The following is a 20,770-nucleotide window of genomic DNA, read 5'->3' on the forward strand; positions in this document are numbered from 1 at the left end:
AGTCAAGACTACTGGGAAAGTGGAAGAAGTGAAAGTGTTACCAAAGTGGTGAAGAAATCACAACAACTGGACAAGCAAAAGTTCTGGAAAGAAGAGGTTCCACAACTAAAGGAGGCACGAAGAAAACAAGATATGAAAATGGTACACAAAAAGGTTAAGTTGTATGGAAACACAGTCAGGCCAATGATGCAAGTGGTAAGAAAGATTACTGGTGAACTGACCACACATGCTGAAGAGGTGCTGCAAGTATGGAAGGAGCATTCTGACAAAGTGCTGAACACTGTAATTCAGTGGCTCTCAAACTTCTGTACTAGTGACCCCTTTCAGAGTGGCAAGCCTCTGTGTGCGACCCCCCCTTTTAAATTAAAAACACTTTTTTACATATTTAACACTATTATAAATGCTGGAGGCAAAGTGGGGTTTGGGGTGAAGGCTGACAGCTCATGACCCCCCCACATAATAACCTCCTCACCCTATGAGGGGTCCCGACCCCCAGTTTGAGAACCCCTGCTGTAGTTCGAGATGCAAGCATTCGCGACATGCTAGACAAACAGTGCAGATTGCAAGACAGAATGGATATCAGCACTGAACCTCCATCAGAAGAAAAAGTAGAAAGAGCAGTGAAGCAATTAAGAAATGGGAAAGCTACAGAAACAGACAATATAAGAGCTGAGCTGCTACAAGCCAGCAGGAGAAACGCTCTTAAATCATTATGAAAAATATATAAGAAGATATGGGAGCAAGAGGAGGTACTGTATGACTGACTAAAAGGAATAGTAGTACTAAGCCCGAAGAAAGGGTATTCTACCGATCTGAATAATTATAGCGGTATACGCTTATTATCAGTACTGGGAAATCATGATGAAAGTAATTGTCAACAGATTAAGACCAGTTTTAGAGGAAATAGTAGGTGAGGAACGGTGTGGCTTCACACCAGGCTCAAGTTGCTTTGATCAGATATTCATGCTCCGATAGTTGATGGGGAAAAAATGAGAATGGGGATTAAAGATGTTTACTGTTTTCATTGACTTCACAAAGGCATTTGATTCAATGTGGACGGATGATACTGCCTTGGAAAATTGGTGCAGTTGATTTGAACTTACAATAAATGCCAAGAAGACAAAGTGGTTGCATCTTGGAAAAGGGACAATAGATATAGTGTTGACATGCAACAGAAGTGAAGGCATAGAAAAAGTAAAATTTTATATGTACCTAGGAAGCTTGAACCGTGCCAATGGTTAAAAGGAGGTGTGCCTTAGCAACAAGTGCTGCACAAAACTGATGAAATTATGGACTCACAAAAACATTGTTTGCTACCAAAGTGAAAATTGATTAAACCAGTGTCCTAACAGTATAACTCTACAGACTGGTCAGAGTTGCATGAAATTAAGCAGACATCAGAAGGCTAGAGGTAGTAGAGAGTTCTTTGGAAGATGGCAACAGTAAAGTGAAATGATTTTAAGACAAATAAAATTAGAAGAAGAGTAGGAAGTGAAATCAGTGTACAGGATTGTCTGCAATCAAAAAGATTACAGTGGTGGTGACATTGTAGAAAACAACCAGATGATAGGATGCCCAAGAAAATAATGCAAATTCATCCAAAGTCAGTCAGGCCAAGAGGCCAACCCCCAACTAGATGTGAGGACTTTGTGCACAGGGATATGACCAGGCTGGGCTTAAAGGAGGACCAAGCCACGGACAGGAATGAATGGTGACACTGTACTGCTCCCTGTGTCTGTAAAGTTGTCTTGGGATGAGAAGAAATATATATCTAAAACATAAACTTTTGAAGAGAGAGTGTGGAGGAAAACCATGATCACCTGTGCTTCATACTACGTAAAAATAAAATAAAATGTAGTTTAAAAAAAAGATTTCAAACAAGTCACAGCTTCCTATCCTAATTCATGGCTACCTAGTAAGGGTTCAATTCTGCCAGCACTTATGCAGGTGAGTAACTTTACATAGGTTACCAGACTAACTGAACACAATGGGGTTACTCATTTGCATAAGTGCTTATATAGGATCAAAGGACAGGATGGAAATTGTAAAATAAAGATGTTTTTGAATCATCTGAGTGTAAAAAAATGCGTCTAAAACTATCTTAACAGAAGAAAATCACTTCTCCTTCCCCAAGTTCAGCTCTTAAATATAGCCACTAAATATTTAACTTCTGGGTGTTTTTTTTTTTTTTTTTAAGATATAAGCACATGTAAATATGGATAGACAGGGTGGGACCCAAATTGTTTAAAGTCATAATAGTCCTTCACATACTTTAAATTAACTGCAGCACATTTAAAATTGGAATAAAATGGGGACATCTAGAGGAATTATTTGATATTGCAGCCTTATGTCTAGGTCTGAGACCAACTGGTCTTGCTTGACTGATCAGCTTTTTACTTTATGCGGTGGTGTTGTAGCCATGTCGGTCCCAGGATATTAGAGGGACAAGGTGAGTGAGGTCATATCTTTTATTGGCCCAACTTCTGTTGGTGAGAGAGAAGGTCAGAAGCTTGTCTCTCTCACCAACAGAAGTTGGGCCAATAAAAGATATGACCTCACCCACCTTGACTCTCTGTTTTTTACTTGTTCGTTGAAATGGTTCCCTCCTAGACTATTGAGTCTGAGTCTCCTCTCACACTGAGTTCATTTCTGTGATTCTGGATTTACACTGAGTAGCCAACTGTTGTGATTTTATCTTGAACCTCATGATGTTTGGTGCTTTATATAAGATCCAGCTGCTGGACATAAGTGCTCATGTGAGGATTTCAATTTCATTTAAGAAAAAATAAGTTTCTAGCCCTTGGGGTTGTGGAGGAAAGCTTGCAAATGTGACTGAAGTATACCTGTGAAAGAAGAAGGCAAATGAAAATAACCCAACATTGATTTGGTTTTAACAGCTCATTGTTTTTCAGCTATTCTCATGATTTTGGAGGGCTGATACAATGTTTGAGTTTGGCAATACTGGAGTGAGAAGAGAATTAGGCCAATTGTTTTCAGAGTTATAGATCAGTTAATCTGAATTTCTTCCCTTATGCCATGTACCTACCCATTAATTATTATTCATATTACGGTAGTAACCGAGAGCCTCAACCCTCAACCAGGACCCCTGTGTACAAACATAGAACAAATAGTACTCCAAAGACTTTACAATCTAAATATAAAACAAGATAGATACAGACATATTCACATCCCCAAACTCACTTCTTTCCTGAAGCCCACAAACCTCAACCCATGTTGGCAAATCTGCTGTCACCAATCCAGGAATTGTTTTCTTATTGTCTTTTTAAAACACTAACATAAATATAAGAAGTAGGCTGCAAAAATATTCAAAAAGCATTGGAAATCTGCCTTTGATTCACAAGAATGGGCCTGATCCTGTAGTCAGGGGTCTTACTATCATGACTAGTTCTATTTATTTCAGTGGAACTACTCACAGTAGTAAGCACTTCACTCAGCAGTAAGTGTTTTCAGGAATCAAGCTCTTAAACAGGATCGGGGTGAGGGGTGTGATTATTTACTGATAGAGTTATACCAGTACAACCCTTTGCATAGATGCAGTTATACTGGTATAACGATACTTTACTGTAGTATAGCCATCCCCTTTCCCGTACAGGCATAGGTGTACAGGTATAAAGCACCGGTATACTGATATAACTGGGTGTGCCCTGGGGGGGTGTCTGCCTTTAACTACACCAGCCTAGTTTTAGTGATACAACTTTCTAGTGTAGACAAGGCTTTAGGGCCCTGATTCAGCAAGGTGCTTAAGCACATGTCTAATTTTAGCATATGAGTGTTCCCATTGACATCACAATAGACTCAGTGAACTCACACATATCTCGCTTAATTGGGACCTTAAATCTACGTTTCCTTGCAAATGTGAGTTTCAATCTGATTCTAATGTTCTAGAATTGCATTTTTTAAAAATATGTGATAAAAGAATAATTCTTCATGCTCATTTTGGATGTGTACCCTGACTCCTCAGTGGTAGAGAGCCATTTGCTCCACAATGTTTAGTGGATCACTCAATGCCTAAGGTGCTTGCAAGAGCTCTGCTCTGTTCAGTGTCCTGTTCCGACTGGCTGATTGTGCATAGCAACAAGACCTCCACAGCGACCCACCCAGCCTGTCTGCCTGGGGAATTCAGCCCTTAGAGGCACAGTCTGATGATGCTTGGCAAAAAAACCCAAACAAAAATAAACAAAACCAAAAAAAAAAAACCCCACACATTTCAGTCAGGAGGATACATAATTGTGTTCTGGTTCCGAGACGGAATTCTCTTGCTGTGATGTGGGCATCACCTCAGCTACTGTGAATGTTCATAGGTAAACAGAATTAGTCACTGCCAAGATGAGGCTGAAACCTGGATGTTTTCTGCAGTTTCTGTATTTAGATAAAATACACTGTTTATTATCAGTTAGAAATGCTAGAGCACTTGCAGAATATTTCCAACTCCTAGATGTTCATAATAAGAATACTTTGAATAGTAAGTACTTTCCAGAGGCCCTAGAATTTGCTATCACTAAGATTAATGTTTATATCTATCTATATATATAAAAGAATTATATGATGCTATCAAGTTTAGCATTTAAAAAGTGTTTTGGATTTGTTTAAAAATTCTTTAGGGTTCAAAATAATTTCCAGAAACACTATAAATACCATGTCTCAGCTATTACAACAAATACTGCATTCTGTAATGCTAATTGACTTGCTGGCTTGGTTAATGCAAAGTTTTGGAATTGCCCCAGATAGATGGCTTTCCGTTGTAGCATATACCACTGTGTCTCGACTGATATAGCACTTTCCATCCATTCTAAAAGGTTATATGGCCTGACTAGTAACACATCAGATGATGAAATGATACCCAGCCCTCATACCCAGCCTACTAGCATGATTGCAATAACTGAAATGTGTTCAGCTCTTGCCTAAGACGTAAACTTTTTTGTTCTCTCTCTACCTGGTTCCTCTTAAAGCTGACAGTCCTGCAATTCAAATTAACTTGTGTGGCATCATCACCATCATTATTATTTATCATTAGCACTCTGGGAGCACTGAAAAGCCCTGATCAGGACTAAGGCACCAGTGTGCTAGACACTGTACAAACACTCAATAAAAGATAGTCTCTGCACCAAAGAGCTTACAGTGTAAATCAGTGATACTCAGACCTCAGTGGTTCAGGAGCCAAATTAGCAATCAGCATAACCCAAAAGAGCCACAGGAGTGTGAATTGTTTTATTTGCTCTCTCTCTATATATATATATAAATATTTCTTGGTTATTCTGACCAAGTATTATTCTTTTTTCAACTACAATTGGTTAATAACATAGTAAAAGCAGCCTAATTGGTTAATAGTTAAATCACAAAGTGTTTGAAAATCATGTCCTGCCAAGAGCTGCAGGAGACAAATTAAAGAGTCACTTGCAGCTCCTGAGCCTCAGTCTGAGTATCACTGATCTAAATAAATACCACAGATGAAGGCTCAGGCGAAAGGAGGTATCATACACACAGGGTGATGGGGCTGATGGGTGGCAAAGTCATATTCGTTCTGAAACACTTTGGGGCAAATCCATTCAGAGCACTGAAGTGGACTGCAAAAGTTGTTTTTTTCCCTGCCCCCTAGGTGCACCTTACACTTGTACAACATCACTGTCAAGCTAAATATTGTTTAAAACAATTATTCAATAGTTAAAAAAAATAAGCAGTATCTGCAGGGAGTTTAAGCCCAGTTTTTGACCTGCCTGAAGACTGTTATAATGAGCAATGGGACCCCCAAAAACTCTGTGGACATTTTGATCCAGATTCATATCCAAACATAATGAGCCTGTGTGTTTAAGGGACATAAATCAGACTACTGAATCCTTTTATCCCTTAATAAGGCAAACGTTTGGATGTAGGTCTCATGCCTTGGGCTCAGGTCTTATTTAAATCTGATGAAGAACATCACATGGAGTCTAAACATCTTTTAAAAGAGACCAAAATGATCAGAACCCACCAAAGAAATGAGTGATGTGAGTTCCCCCCGCTGTCCATGCCATGGTAGTGATCTAACCTGATTGTGGTGTTGAGCCTCATTTCCCAGCACTGTGCTGGAACCATCACCCCACGCTAGTGACAAAGTACAAGGAAAAAAACCAGAAAAGAGTCAAAGGATCGGTGGGGTTGGTTGCTATATAAAGGGCTGAATTCTGGCCTCATAATATGCACATGCAACTCCCTCTGGCCTAAAATCAGCAGGGAAAGACACGCTGGAGCCAATCCAGGGAGGTGCTGAGTGCCCTCAAATATGACTGATGTCAGTGGCAGCTGAGGGCACTCAGCAGCTCACAGTTTCCAAGACTATAATTAAAAATAATGGAAAGTATAAATCTAAACAAAATAGGTGGCTGGATCTTTTCAATAAAACCCTGAAGACCACACAGCCATGGCCTGGTACCTCCTATGGGTAGATGAGGTTCCTTTGCAGGGGCTCCATCATCACATTTCAGGGGAGCATGTGACTGAATGTTTGCGGCAGTTGCCTCGAAGGTGTGGCATTTCCTGGCCCATTCTGTAAAGAAAAATCGTCTGAATAGATCTTTCTTTTAGCGCATGTGAAATACATTTTTTCCAAGTGAAAAATTACAACTTTTAAGCAAATTTCTCGGGCGTTTTGTTCAAACACCTAAAAATGAAAAATGTCACTTTTGGGCTGCTGAACAACAAGCAGAAACAAGCAAAAATTTTAAAAAAAATCACACATGCACGCACACAAACTACCTCTCTCTTGACAGATGTCACCGTGTGCGCATTATTATTACTGAACATTTCTCGGAGCGTGTAACTGGATTTTAATGGTCTGTGCAGTAACCTGAGCACCTTGGAGCAGTGTGTTCCTTATAAATCCTATTAATTGTTACTAGCAGCTTTGCACAGGTTAGGCCTAACAACCCACTGTTTTCCAGACCTGCAGCTTTATCACTTTCTCCGTTATGTGACTGACCTGACGAAGCAGCAGGTCATGCTGGTGTTTGACTTGCTAGACTGGAATGCCACAGGGGAGATTGGCTTTGATGAGTTCTACATGCTGGTGTGCATCCTGATATCTCATGAGGCAGGTAGCCTGGGGTCCCTGTTGGTGCGTCAGCCAGAGGCTTCAGAGAAGCTGATGTTATTCAGTGCCTTCATAAATTGAATCAGCCAGCTGGGAGTCTAATCTTCACTTATAATGTGATAAGTAGAAGGTAGAGGAACTTTCCACAAGCTAGAGACTGTCTAAATGGTCTTATGTTCTGAGGCAGCTCACTGAAAATAAACAAAAACTCAGCTCACAAAATGAGCTGCAGGCGCCTGCTGCTTTCTGCAAAATAGCAAGACTAGAACAGGATCCCATTTTCACAGGTCAGCATTTTCCACCCTCTCCCTGTTGCGCAGTAGAGCACACGATTCTTCTTCAATCTTCGTACTACGACTCTTTCTCTTATTGATCGTTATTAGAGGTCAGACCTGTTCCGAAAGAAAACAGTAGCCTGGTGTGAGAATTAAAGGGTGTGGGGGGGAAATGAATGTTCACACAAGCTCCCCACTTTTGGGGGGTCATACTGTAGCCCAAGCTTCTCCTTTTTTGGGGGCAGGCCGCTAGCAGTGTCATCCTGGGGAGTCCTAAGAGGCAGTGCTTAATTTGTAACGAAAGAGGTGCCAGGGCTCAAGCAATTAGGTGCCGGGACTCAAGGAATTTTTTTTTTACTTGAATAACTGATGCGGCAAGCCCAGAGGTGCCAGGGCTATGAACTGCCAAGTCTAGAGGTGCACATTAAGCACTGCCAAGAGGGCAAAGACCATCCATGGATGTACAGCAGGCCTGAGTACTTAGTCATTTCAAGAGCAACTTGTGGCTTTGCTGGCTGCATGAAGGAAAGTGGGAGACTCAATGTGCTCAGTTCATTTCCATGGCCGTCCAGCTCAGAATTATTTTGCAGCACTAGTAGGGTCTGAAGCCTTGGGGAAAACAAATCTGGATGCATAGGGCTAGGCATGCATGTGTGCAAGGAAGCATTGAGTTCTTTTCTCTTTGTATTGCAAGCTGGAATTAGGAAGGTTACCAGCTTTTACTATCTAGACTTTAACTGTGTTTGGTATTATATGTATTTTCTAAAACAGGATATCTCTGCTCATTATTTGTTCTTAAACATTTCTGTCCTGAAACAGAACCATCTGGAAAAGCAGTTCATTTATCAACACTCTGGGCCTGTGTTTGAGCTGCTGGATATGGATGGAAGACACACAGTTGGCCCTAGGGCGTTCCAAGCCACTAGGTTCCTCTTTAACATCAAGAAACAAGAGCTTGAGAAGATATTCAAGGACTTTGATGTCTCTGGAGATGAGGTAAGATTAGAGGAATAACAAGCCCTTAATAATGCCGCATTTTATTTATTAACACAGAGGCTCCAACTGAAATCAGAGCCCCATTGTATCTGCCCAAGGACAGTCCCTACCAGGAGCACACAATTAAAATAGATAGGACAAAGTGTGGGAGGGAAAACAGGCTGAAAGATTGACTGTCCAGTGTCACAGAGAGGGCAGTAGTTGAGCTCAGGTCTAATGAGTCCTGCTGACTGGCCATGTAGCTCAGTAGAGTACCTCTCTTGAACACTGCTCTTGGCTCCATTTCCATTCAGAGAAGCTTTATGTTGCCCTGTTACCTTGTGCTAGAGCAGCAAAAGTGGTTATGCAGAGCCTGCCATTCAGACAACTGCGGGGCCACGTTCTTTTTCCCCCACACTGGTTTATTTTATTCTTTATACTGAGGTCCCAGGCTATGCTGGGCTTTAAATCAGCTGAGGTGTCATCTGGAGACTGAGGGTTTGATTATGGTGCCCTTCTTACTAGGTAATTCACTTTCACCTTGGAATATAGAGGACTGTAAATCAGTGAACATACGTAAACCTGACCTCTATGATCTCCGCCAACTCCCCCTTCTTCACTGTATTGAATATAGGATTTGTGACCTCACCTTCAAGGCTCGTAACTTTACCCCTCCCTACCTACTCTTCTACTGATTACACCACTCTTGCTAACAATGCAAGCCTCCATAGCCTGTTTGTCTCCTCCTATAAGCACCTCCATGCTTTCTCCCTTGCCCATCAGCCTGTCCTCTTTCAAATCCCTCCACAAGACCTATGACCAAGGTGAAGTCTGATAAATTGCGAGCCCATAATGACTAGATAGGTAGGGATTGCTGATATATTAAAAGGTTTATTTAATCATGTTTCATTTCACTGTTCTGTGGGGGTTTGTATAGCAGCCTCATCCCCGTAGTATCCCAGCACCTTCCAGCAGTATATTAAATGACAGACTAATGTCTGTCACAGGGAGTTCATTCCTTCTCTCCACAGGTGACAAACTGTGTGTGCAATGGACTGCTCTAATTAGTGGTTTTGTTTTCCCCATTGTTACCTTCCCTCTCCCCTGCCCTCCAATTATTTAACAGCCACTTGTTGCATTTTAACTTAGATTTTCCCTATCCTGTAGGATTTACAACCTCCTAATAGAGTTTGTACAGTGCCTTGATCTAAGGACTCTAGTGCTTGGGGCATCCAGACACAACACTAATGTAAATAATAGACCTGAACCCAGTTATTTCTGCTTTGCAAATGGGCTGCTTGGTTAAAGAGCATTTTGTAAGAGCTTGCTTTTGTGGTTGTGCCGGATATAATTCTAAAAAACACAGAGATTTCCACCCAGACGCATCATGACATCTGCAACCACTGCGGAATGGTAGAGTGATATTCACATGTAGGGGAGATGCCCTCACAGCTACAGTGTGGTCCTTTGAGATGGGCCCAGCCCATGAAGTTCAGATCCAAACTTCTCCAAAGTTTGATTGGAAGGAACATTGTATGTATGTCTCTCTGAGATCCCAAATCTTGGGTCAGGCTTATCTCTGACATTAAAGTGGTATCAACCATCACTGTCTTGTTAAGATGCTACTTCATATTTTTTCCCCAACACTAGCAACTGAGCTACAAGGAGTTCAAAATGTTTACAATCTTCTGCATCGATAGACAACAGAAAAAGAAGGAGAAAAAGAAGAAGAGGTGGAATGAAGCGATTCCAGAATCATCTGGCCCAGACCTCACCAAGACCAGCATGCAACAACTACACTAGCAAAACAACACTATTTGATTCAACCATCTCTTTCCCAGGCCCCAGGGGGTTTTGGGTTAGCTTAAAACACCAACTTTTAAGAAACCTATAACTCAAATAATGGTCCAAATAATTATAGCTGTATAATTTTGTCCCCAGATCCCATCTCAGATACTGCATGCAAGTGCATAATCAGGTCTGATGTCATCCCATGTGGAATAGCTGATGCAGCTTGTACTTCAGGCGCATTCCTCATATTTCACCCCAAGCCAGTTGCTGATATTCATGTCAACCCTCCCTGCCATACCGCATTGCTCAAGTATTTTAGGATAGCAACCCTGCCCCACCCTCCAACTACATTACATCTTGCTTGAGACAGAGCAGTCCTCCCCATACAACCATTTTATCACCTTTGAAGAGACAAATGAAATAAAGTTTAGCATAAAACCCAGCTGGCTCATCCCCTCTGATACTGGATTCATTCATGTTTGTCAGCTTTTCCCCCCTATGCTGTTTTCTGTCCATATTAAAATGTCTCCATTAAAAATAAGCATGGGGGAAATTAGATTTGTCTCATCTCCCTGCACCCATTACTGTTGTTGTGGAGAATGGAGCCAGCCAAAGGCAATGCTCTTTTCTTTGTTAAAATAAATCATCGAATTAAATCCATCTGTGGAGAGAAGAGAAGGGATGGGCAGTTTCTCTTGTTAAGTATTGACCATTTAAACCGTAAATGGAACAGTTTTCTAAACCCAGTTCCCCTTCTCACCACTTTTGCCTTAAGCCTCTGCGCATTGAACTTTCCAAGCTGTAATTCTATAATAAGGCAGCCGAATCACATATGAAGGCCCAGCTTCTGAATGGAGGAATTGCCACCATGGACCAATGTTGTTACTTTAACGGTGGCATAGGAATTCATAACAGGAAATAGGACCCCATCCCTTTATTTCCCCACTCCCAAGGCTTTATTCCCAGGAATCAAGACAATGAAGCTGTTGAAGCCCCAGTTTTGAGGTTATTCAGAGAAAACAGTTCATGTTTTCTAATCTGACAAAGGTGGAATGGCTGTTGTGACGCTGGCCCCTTTTAGTAAGTGACCTTTCAGTTTATCACTTTTTACCCAAAGATTCTGAAGAACTTTCAAAAACTAAACTTTCAGCCAGATTCCCCTCTTGTATACACTGGTTTAAACTGGAGTCACAATGCATGGGCTGCAGTAGACTTCCTCCAGATGTAACAACTAGGGCTGACCAGAAAACAAGAATTCCACCTTGCAGGAAAAAATGGAGGTTTCAACACTGGTTTGCCTGATTCACAGCTGGGACTTGAACTTGGGTCTCCCACATTCCAGTGAGTGCCCTAATCATCAGGCTATTGGTGATTCTGGGATGAGTGCCTCTCTGACCAGAAATTCTACCCCAAGCCTGCCAAATCTTCTGATGGATGTTTCATCTGAATAGATTCATTGAAACTAAAACTTTGAGCAGAAACAGTAGTGGCATTTTCCAATAAAAACATTTAGTCAAAAATTTCGTAACCAGCTGTATCGATGCGAGGAACAGAATTAGGCCCTCAACCTAGGAATCATTTCACCTACCACTATAATGTGACCCATTTGGAGCAAACTCTGTCAGCCTTTGATACAATGCACAGTACCATTACACAAGAGCTTAGGAGCAGAAGGGAAGAATGCAATATCCAAACCTCAGTTGGAGTGCTGGTGGGCAGAATGTAATTACCCTGTTGGAATTTGACCAGCTCAGCAGGGTTAACACCTACTTCAGTTAAGCAATGCTGTGCCATTTATAGGATATTATGTAACGTGGTAGAGTGAGATAGAGCTGAATACTTAAATAAAAAAGAAAATACATTCACAAGTACAAATAGTACATTTATTCCATACTCAGGAGTGAGGACAGAGTATATTGGACACACGCAGCAGCCATAAACATACAATCAGAGCTGCTGCAACTGGACAGTGGTTTGCATAGTCTTTTATTAGGGATATAAAATGTTAAACAGTTAACTGGTAAGCATTAGGCTTACTGTTAACTGACCTTAACCGTTAACCCCCTGCACGCCGGCCGGAGTGGCCCCAGCCCCGGCCTCCCCACGCCAGCCAGAGGGACCCCTGCCTCAGCTGCCCCACCCCAGCCGGCCGGCCAACCTCAGCCCCAGCACTGGCCGGAGCAACCCAAGCTCCTCTCCCTTTAATTGGTTAACGTTTAACTTGGAATTCACTTTCCTGTTAGGTGGTACATCAGTTATTGTAAATATAGACCTAAAGCCCATTTCTTGCATTGGGCTTCTGGACACTAGCAACAAGTTGTGTGTGTCTTTATTGCTACTTTACATGTGACCATATGTTACTTGAATGAAGGGCACTGTCAAAAGGGGAGATTGTGTTGTCTCAACATCTTGACACGCCAAACTTTCAAAATGTAAAGTGGCTGCAATTACTGGGCTCCAAAGGAACATCTGCCCATCCCAGAAGAGGAGGGATAGCAGCTGTGACAACTCTTGAGGATGGGTAGCAGTAGACCATGCTCCTGTTCTTCCCCCATCAAAAAAGGAGAGAGTCAGGAAGGACACACAGAAAAATCCTCATGTTCATTTCTTTATATTTAGTTCTTACATTATTTTTTCTATATTCTGTTATGAAAACACTCTCTCCAAAAAGAAGTTAAACAGGTGACACTAACTGTAAGGATGATAAAGGGAGCAAAGCAACTTAGCCAGGATCATTCAAGCCCTTTTGACATGATAGGCAGTTAAGACTATAAAAATGGGCCAAACTAATGGTTTGTCTACATGATGCATTAATCCTAGAGGGGTACAAATTCTAGTGTACACTACTGTGTCATGCACTAACTGGCTTGTGTGGACCCTGCTTATGAACACTGTGTAGTACTGTTTGAAATGGGACTACATTAATATGCATTAGGGAACTTATAGTGAATGCCAGTGGGTCCATCCTGGCCAGTTAGTGCATGACATGCTGTTGAGTATTCAAATGTATTCCCTTCTGGTGTGGACTAAGGCACCATGTAGACATGCCCTAAGAGATCCATCTAACATTTCACTTAATATTAAAGGGCAACTTCACAGATAAATTACTTAATATTTCCCTCCATCCATAAAACCCACAATACCAGACCATGTGTGGTATCACACACACTACACTTTGAAGGTGTTGGAGAAACTTGACCTTTGGTTCCCTACCCCACTCCCCAGGGACCTGGATTCTTCCACTGATTGCATACCCTATTTTACACTATTCCTGACAGACAAATTGTGTGAGATACTGCTGAATGATACATTTGTTTTTATGACCTGAGCATCTTAACCTTCCATGGCCAAAAGTATAATAAAAAGATTGCAGAAATACAACTGGGAGTTAAATCACATTCCAATAACTTAAAAAGAGAAAAATGACACTCAGTTTGTTTCTTAAGGCATGGTGTTTCCAGTATTAATTTTATTTTTAAATCCAGAAAAAAAATTGTTGGTTTTTCTTTGCTTTTTTTAATACAAGAAGTTTTGTACAGAGTTTCTGACTCATAGAAATTCATGTTTTGCTCTCAATGTTATAGACGTCTAGCTATGTAAAAAAATTCACATAATTTAAGTTTAAAGACAACCTACTTGTGCTTTGCAATTGATTAAAAAATATGTGCGCACACTACTGTGATATGTCAACCAAATAACAGAGGTACAACATAAAAATATACAATGAATCTTAATGTAACTCAATGTTCACAGCATCTCCAGATAGGCTAAGAATTAATCATTGGACTGAACTAGCCAGGGAGGAAAAAGCATGTTTCACACAACCGGTGTGTTCAGTGCTAAAAGATTTAATTTTATAAAAGTTACGGGGCGAGGGGTGGGGGGGGAAGAGTCACATCATTGTAATCCCCTCATCCTTCTCTCAATAGCTGTTGGAATAATATTTATCTGCATCAGTACCAAATTATCTAGCACCTTATCCTATGTAATATGACTATTTCTTTGATACATGGCACACAAATTGCGTACAAAAGAGATTTACCATAAAAGAGAAGATATTTCAAGAAGTACAAATTTGATGGTACCAGCCATCTTTGGAAGTCACTACCATGAGGCAAAGAGGATACAAACCTAAGTCCCTTGCACATAACAAGTGAAAATGAAGTGTCTTACACATCTCCAACTGACTAGTGCACAATATTGCACTCATTGCTCAAAGATATCTCCAGTTTCTAGACATTCCCTGGACTTGGAGAAGAGAGGCACAAATAGGGTCCTTGATATAACACCATTTGATTACTTTAATAAAGCCACATCAACATATTTTATTTGCTTCAATTTTCCTTAAACTGTCTCCAGTCTTTGGCTAGATTCAAATTGCCAGAAAAAAAACACAAGATTAAAAGTAATAAAACTGGATTTTTTGGAGTTCCAGGTGAACAAAATATAAGGCAAGAGTCAGGATTTTAAGTTCTCAATTTGCCACATGGTTCTGATTCATTGGTCTTCATATTTAAATGTACAAATACAGCATTCCATTGGATAGATACCCAACAAATGGCCCTGCTCAAAAGGATAGGAACACACTTCTTCATGGATAGTCCAGTGGCTATATTTAATAAGAGTTTCAAAGTCCATAGTAAGAAGCTCAGCTGATTAAAAAAACCCACGTCTTCAAACTATTTGACTTTTGTAGGCTCAGTGGCATATACACTATTATGTTTCTCCCTTGGAAGGAGAACTATAGCCCTAGAGTTATCATGGATGGTCCACCATGTCCTATGAATAGGAAGTGGCATCCACACCACTAGGGAGCATTTGTTGAAACTGATGAAATGTGAAAGGAGAAGAGCCATCTGCAGAATGAAGCAATTAAAAATGCTTTATGAAAAGCAGTTTTAAACAGGCAGATTTGTATTGTCTGACAATTTTGTAGTTGCAAATGCAACAGTATGATATTATCTACTTTGGTACAAGAGAGAAGCACGGTTGTTTTAACTCATTGGACAAGCTGGGATATTAAATAAATTTTAAGGGGCGCTGATTTGGCTCAAAATGCATTTCTTCCTTTTTCAAAAAAAAGTTTGCCATGTGCATGGAATTCACCCAGTTTCCGAAAGCAAGTTCTTTAGACCTCTCTTTTTAAACACACAATCTATTCCAAAAGAATGTCTGATGTCCAACATTCATGAGCAAGCCTACACTCAGTGACAGGTGGAAAACAAAGGAAATCTTTTTCATTAATGGAAATTATTTTCATTTCAAACACTTGACACGCATCTATAAAGTAAAGTGGACAGATTATGAAAAGAGCTGATTGGTTTTCTTAAATCTTTTATAAAGAACACATCAGCTCTTTTCATAAGATGCAAGGTCTTTAATAACATATTTACAATGATGTATGAAAGATTCTGCAAAATATAAATCAAGAATCAGAAATGTAACTTTAGCATTTGTGTTTATGAATAGAATAGTGATGGACAAATTTATAGCACTCATTTAATTTGTCAACTTTTATGCAGCTGAAATGCTTTCAAAATTCTATGGGTTAAAAAGCAGCCCAACCATTGCATCAAACTAACAAAAATATATTTACTAACAATGCATATGTATGCAGAAGCATGTCTGATATTATAGCGATATTTTATCAATAGGCCATTTGCTTTATTGAACGTCATGATGTAAACTGAATATGTTGCTTTATCACATAAATATTAACCCTGATTGCTTATCCTCTCCTACTAATTCAACTGATTCAGCTTTTTGAGAAAGGCATAGGGAGGTGGTTTAATTTTACATGGTGCCCTTAGCCACCCAATCGCTATAAAAAAATCCCCTATTTACACTGCACTTTCACATCACTTAGTTTTCCAAATATTTCCCAGATACAGACAAGAAGAGATTGCAGGTTTTAAGAAGGAAGTCGAAAGTTTTCTTAATATTACTGTCTCAAATAGAGTTTTCTGTAGATGATATTCACAAAATGTAATGCACAAAGGGCCCACATAGTGGAAACATAATTCAAAAGTTACATACCATGGAAAACTGTGATCACTTGTTCTTTTTGTAAAACAAAACACTTTGTAACAAAGTTAGCAATACATATCCAATATGTCCCATTTCTGATAAATTTTTACATTAGACTATATGTAGTGTTGTTGATCCTCTGCCTTTAAAGCTATTCTGGGAGTGTAGAGTTTAGCCTGTCCATTACTTCTGGGTCAGATACAAGTGACATCTTTGCAATAACAAGCACAAAAGTCTAAGCTCTGTGTTAAACAGACCTGTCACTGACATAAGAATGTAAAAATGTAATTTCCTGGAATCACTTCCTGGCCAAAGTTAATCAGGAGTGACACATACAAGGCCTATGAATCTAATGAAAACTTTATCCTATTACTCCTCACTTGATTATATCAACTCTTGGGTACACATTATAAAAATCTCCCAATTAGTATATCCTGTCTGAGGACACTGAACAGTGTGATACTGCACATTGATTGGGGTGCCCAATCTATAATACAACAAATAAAGGTCACATAGGAAACCTGTCAGGAGCACAAATGCCATACTGAATCTGAGTACACATATTCAAATAAAAATGCATACAACAACATGTGCTCATACGTGCCTTTCTTGAATGATGGATAGAAATTGCTTGGAGTAATTCAGCCCTGCAGCTGGCTGGGATTTTCTTATTATGACTGCAAGGTGAGGACAGCATGGCCAGAAGCTGCATTTTAGAACTTCACTAGTCACACTCTGGGGATCCAAAATCTACCCACAAAGTTCTACTTTTCCTCCTTCTTGCCCCAGAATGGTGTCCCATGCCTATCTACTTCCTAATGCTACACATGGGCCCCAATTCCGCTCTGGGATGCAAGCGCACAGTTCCCACTGAGTCCAGTGGAAATTGCATAAATTTGTGTGGGGGCAAACTCTTGTCCTGTTCATTTCTGTTTTTATAGCCAGGGGTCTAGTAGGAATACCAAACCTGATAATCTTACAGATAAAAGAAGTATAGTATTCACTGAATATATATAGCCACATACCATATGTTCATCAGCATAAACGCACATATATGTACATTTTCAGAAATGATCTCCTTGTTAGAAGCATTACTCTTTTCCTTAATATGGATCTTATGAAATTTCTTTGTTTCCAGTTATATCTTCCATATTCAAAAATAAAGTTGTGTGGTTAGGTTTGTCAGCTTATCAAGACAGGGATAAGAGACCAGTATTCATTTTCACCTTTTAAAAAAAACCGGTTTGCAATCAGACTGCTTGGTTTTGAGATTTGTGCTTAGGGAGACAGGAAGGAGAGTATGTTTTCTATGCAACGGCCCCTTGGGTGATCAAATCCAGCAATGCTCAACCCCCTACATGCATGAAAACCAATTCAAAATTGCTTAGACATCCTTCTCCTCACTCTCCGCCATCAAAATACTTAATGTAAAAAATTGTTACATGTTACAGCACAACATACTACAGTTGATGCTTTTTCAGAGGAAATGTGAAAATGCATTTAAATTGTTTGTCAGAAACCTGTAATATTGAAAATTATATTCAGTAAATCACCTCAAACTATCTCTGAAAATGCATTCTACAAAAGGATGTGGGAAGTTACAAAATCATCATTATCCTAGTTACAGCTTTGTTACTTTACAGCTGTAACTTTTCCCCCCTTCCAGAATTGATTCTAGGGAAACTCCATCACAAAAACAGATTAAAACAAAAATTTGTACTATGTTTCACAAGACATGCTGCTCCAGATATGAAATGACTATCTGTTGCTTAGATAAAATATAACATTCATTTTATAAAACAAACAATCTAGTTTTACCAGGCACATTTGAACAGCGAAAAATCCATGAGATTTTTAAGGTGGTTGTGCAGAAATCCAGTATTATTTCCCCTTTAAGACGCAAAAGACGTGGTGAAAGAATCACTACTTATTAGCTGAATTTTGTCTTAAAAATTCTGATTTTTGTGAATTTTACACCCTTTGTGAAAAAATCCAAAGGCTTTGGTGCAAGTCAGGGCTTAAGTCTAACTTTTGCCTTTTTTACAAAAAAAAAATGTGGAAGTCAATTTGGTGCTTGCAAAAATGAGGGACTAAATGACATGGCTTCCTCCATACAACCCTGTCATTGCACTTCTGTGTTGCCAAGCTTCAACCTACCTGGAGTAGATCTGACAGTGAATTGTGCCAAGGAGCATTTTGGTTTTGTGACATACAACATGGGAACTATGATAAAAGCAAAGCTCATGCTCATGTGTGATGTGGTATCAAATATGAACTTCAGTTTCTAAAAGAGAAAGACTAGAGTACTAAATCCAAAGTGCCATCTAGCCAGTGAACAGATAAAAAGGTTAGAGCAATATGGAAAGCCTCAGGAGCTGGCAATTTCAACTGAACTCTGCTAGTTCCAATTTTACAGTATTTGCCAAGTAAACCACCGCCCATTAAACTGTACAGAATTAAAGAAGCTCTCTTCACTTCAAATCTAAAAGTGTCAATCCTAAAATAGTGACTCCACTATCAGTGGAATAAAAGCCATTCTGGGCAATTTTAGATTTAGGTATGGAAGACAGAAAGAGCAATACAGTGAACCATGTCTGAATAGGCAGAATAGAGGTTTGGCAGGAATTAAGTCATTTGAGTGCACGAGGACTGAAAAACAAAATAATTGTGTTTATAAAAGGAGTGCGGGACATAGTTTCAGAGAAGGATATACCCTATATCCCAAACTCTGAGAGATGCAGAGCAGCCAAACAAAGGAACTAGATCAATTTCTTTTAACGTGGTAACAACTACTCAATAATTACATTATTTTTTCAACACTATATTCATCCTATTAATTTATTTTGTTAGGTGAAAAACTATCATAAATGTTGTCCAAAGCACACTGCAACAGAGGTGTCTGTTCCCAGAAAAAAAGGCTCCTTTTACATTCTAAAGGGAAAGTACCAGATATTAAACTGAGTGACCACATTCGAAGCTCCTGATGCATTACAGTGAACATATTTCCACAACTACGGACCAGAAAGTGACCATGTCCTCCAACACGGAGACTTAGGGAATGGCCTCTGTTTCTATTGGTAGTGACATGAACAACTGAATGTAGTGTGCTTTATAGTCTCCTTTCTATGATTTTCCACAGAGTGTCTCCTCTGAGAATTCAGAAAGGGGAAAATTGCATTCAATCATATTTGGGTGTAACTTTCTGATTTTATCTGGAAACATTCTACGCTAGGATACCAATGTCAGCTGATAAAGGTTGTGCGTTTTTTTTAATCCCATATCAGTGTCCCTCTTGTAATCAGCTAGCCTTTTGTTAATTGTCTGTTTTACAGGATGGAGAAGGGTACAGTAATTTAGTAGGCACATTATTCAGGTGCCAATGAGCCAGAAAACTTCAGCAAAAGTCAACATTGTAGCAAGTAACTTTACAGTACAGTACATGAAGGATTTATTAAAATGTGTATATACTTCCTAAATTATTGCCTAATGCTCCAGAACGCAGTATTTACCAAACACTGAAGCCTCAAAACAGCACAAGCCCATTTATCACCATCCTGGAATGTGCTAAAACCGGTTCGTATGAACATGAAGAAGAGCCACATTTGGGGTGGAACACAGCATTGATAGAACGCAACACAAAAATCCGTTCTTCAGTCCACCTCTCTCTGGATGAGATTCACTATGCCACAGGAGAAATCGGACACAGCACATGAGTTAAACCAAAACAGAAACAATCATCATAGATACCGAGCAAAGTGGACCTACCAGAGAAGCTACACTTCTGGGATGAACTGTAAATGGTGCCGATTTCATGAAGTACTACAATTTGGTTTATTTTTTTCTCTTTTTTTAAAAAAGTGCTTTCTCCATGGATCAATGCTCCACCTACAGTTCCAAGCATTATTACAGGTTTTTATTGTTTAAATGACAGACTTCCCCCTTACACAAACCCTTCATTGCATTTGCCATGTGTTTCCTTCTGTGGTGGTAAAAAATATCAGATCAGGCAAATCCCGAGGGACAGTTTACATTTGTGTTTTGTTTCTGCAGATCTCCATCACAGATGGAATTTTTGCTAGTCATTTCTTGGAACCAATCCATTAGCAGGAAAAATAAGAGCAGAGAAAATAAATCCCATATGATAGAGGAGGAGGAATGGAGAATCAAAAAACAAACAGAATCAGTTTTCCACTGGGGTTGGATTTGTTAAGGGCTGGCTCACAATGACTTGCACCACATAATCCTTCGGGATTTTCAGCTCCTCCAGTTTCATTTTGTCTGCGAGCGGCCTGCCTGAGAAGAACCAGCGCTGGCTGCTGGGCTCCACTCCTTCCACCGTATGCAGTCGCCTCTTCATGTGATATACTGTGTCCATACTGCGGACCATAAGTTTGAGGTCTTTGCCTGTTGAGAGGCGCAAGCGAAGCTGGCATTCATGCCCAGAATTGGGTGGTGGATCGGGAATATCTAGAGTCTCCAGGTCTCCCTTCTCCTCTATCATATTGACAGGCGGGGCCAGGCAGTAGACTGGAAGCTGGTATCTGTTGCCCAGTTCATCATAGCACTCTGTAAGAGCACCTTTGGGAAACAGAGGAAAAAACAGTATAAATAAATG

General features: G+C 39.9%; 2 protein-coding genes across 3 annotated transcripts in view; one reads left to right on the forward strand and one right to left on the reverse strand.

Moving 5' to 3' along the window:
• Nucleotides 1-4,347: 4,347 nt before the first annotated feature.
• Nucleotides 4,348-10,140, forward strand: EFCAB9 (EF-hand calcium binding domain 9). Its single transcript, XM_073358086.1, has 4 exons — nucleotides 4,348-4,483; nucleotides 6,939-7,087; nucleotides 8,182-8,358; nucleotides 9,988-10,140. The coding sequence occupies exons 1-4, from the start codon at nucleotides 4,348-4,350 to the stop codon at nucleotides 10,138-10,140; spliced, it is 615 nt and encodes a 204-aa protein (XP_073214187.1).
• Nucleotides 10,141-13,592: 3,452 nt separating this feature from the next.
• The window catches only part of UBTD2 (ubiquitin domain containing 2), a 116,856-nt gene continuing 109,678 nt past the window's right edge, over nucleotides 13,593-20,770 (reverse strand). For both annotated transcript variants that reach the window (XM_073355812.1, XM_073355813.1), the window contains exon 3: nucleotides 13,593-20,733. In XM_073355812.1, coding sequence (XP_073211913.1) covers nucleotides 20,336-20,733 — 398 coding nt within the window. In that variant the 3' untranslated portion in view covers nucleotides 13,593-20,335. The remainder of the gene's footprint in view (nucleotides 20,734-20,770) is intronic.

This window comes from Lepidochelys kempii, chromosome 8, assembly GCF_965140265.1.
Source record: "Lepidochelys kempii isolate rLepKem1 chromosome 8, rLepKem1.hap2, whole genome shotgun sequence".
Classification (NCBI taxonomy): Eukaryota; Metazoa; Chordata; order Testudines; family Cheloniidae; genus Lepidochelys; species Lepidochelys kempii.

Coding starts and splice junctions, on each gene's coding strand:
- EFCAB9 (XM_073358086.1), top strand. CDS start 4,348: ATGAGGCTGAAACCTGGATGTTTTCTGCAGTTTCTGTATTTAGATAAA. Junction 7,088..8,181: donor GCATCCTGATATCTCATGAG/GCAGGTAGCCTG, acceptor GTCCTGAAACAG/AACCATCTGGAAAAGCAGTT. Junction 8,359..9,987: donor TTGATGTCTCTGGAGATGAG/GTAAGATTAGAG, acceptor CCCCAACACTAG/CAACTGAGCTACAAGGAGTT.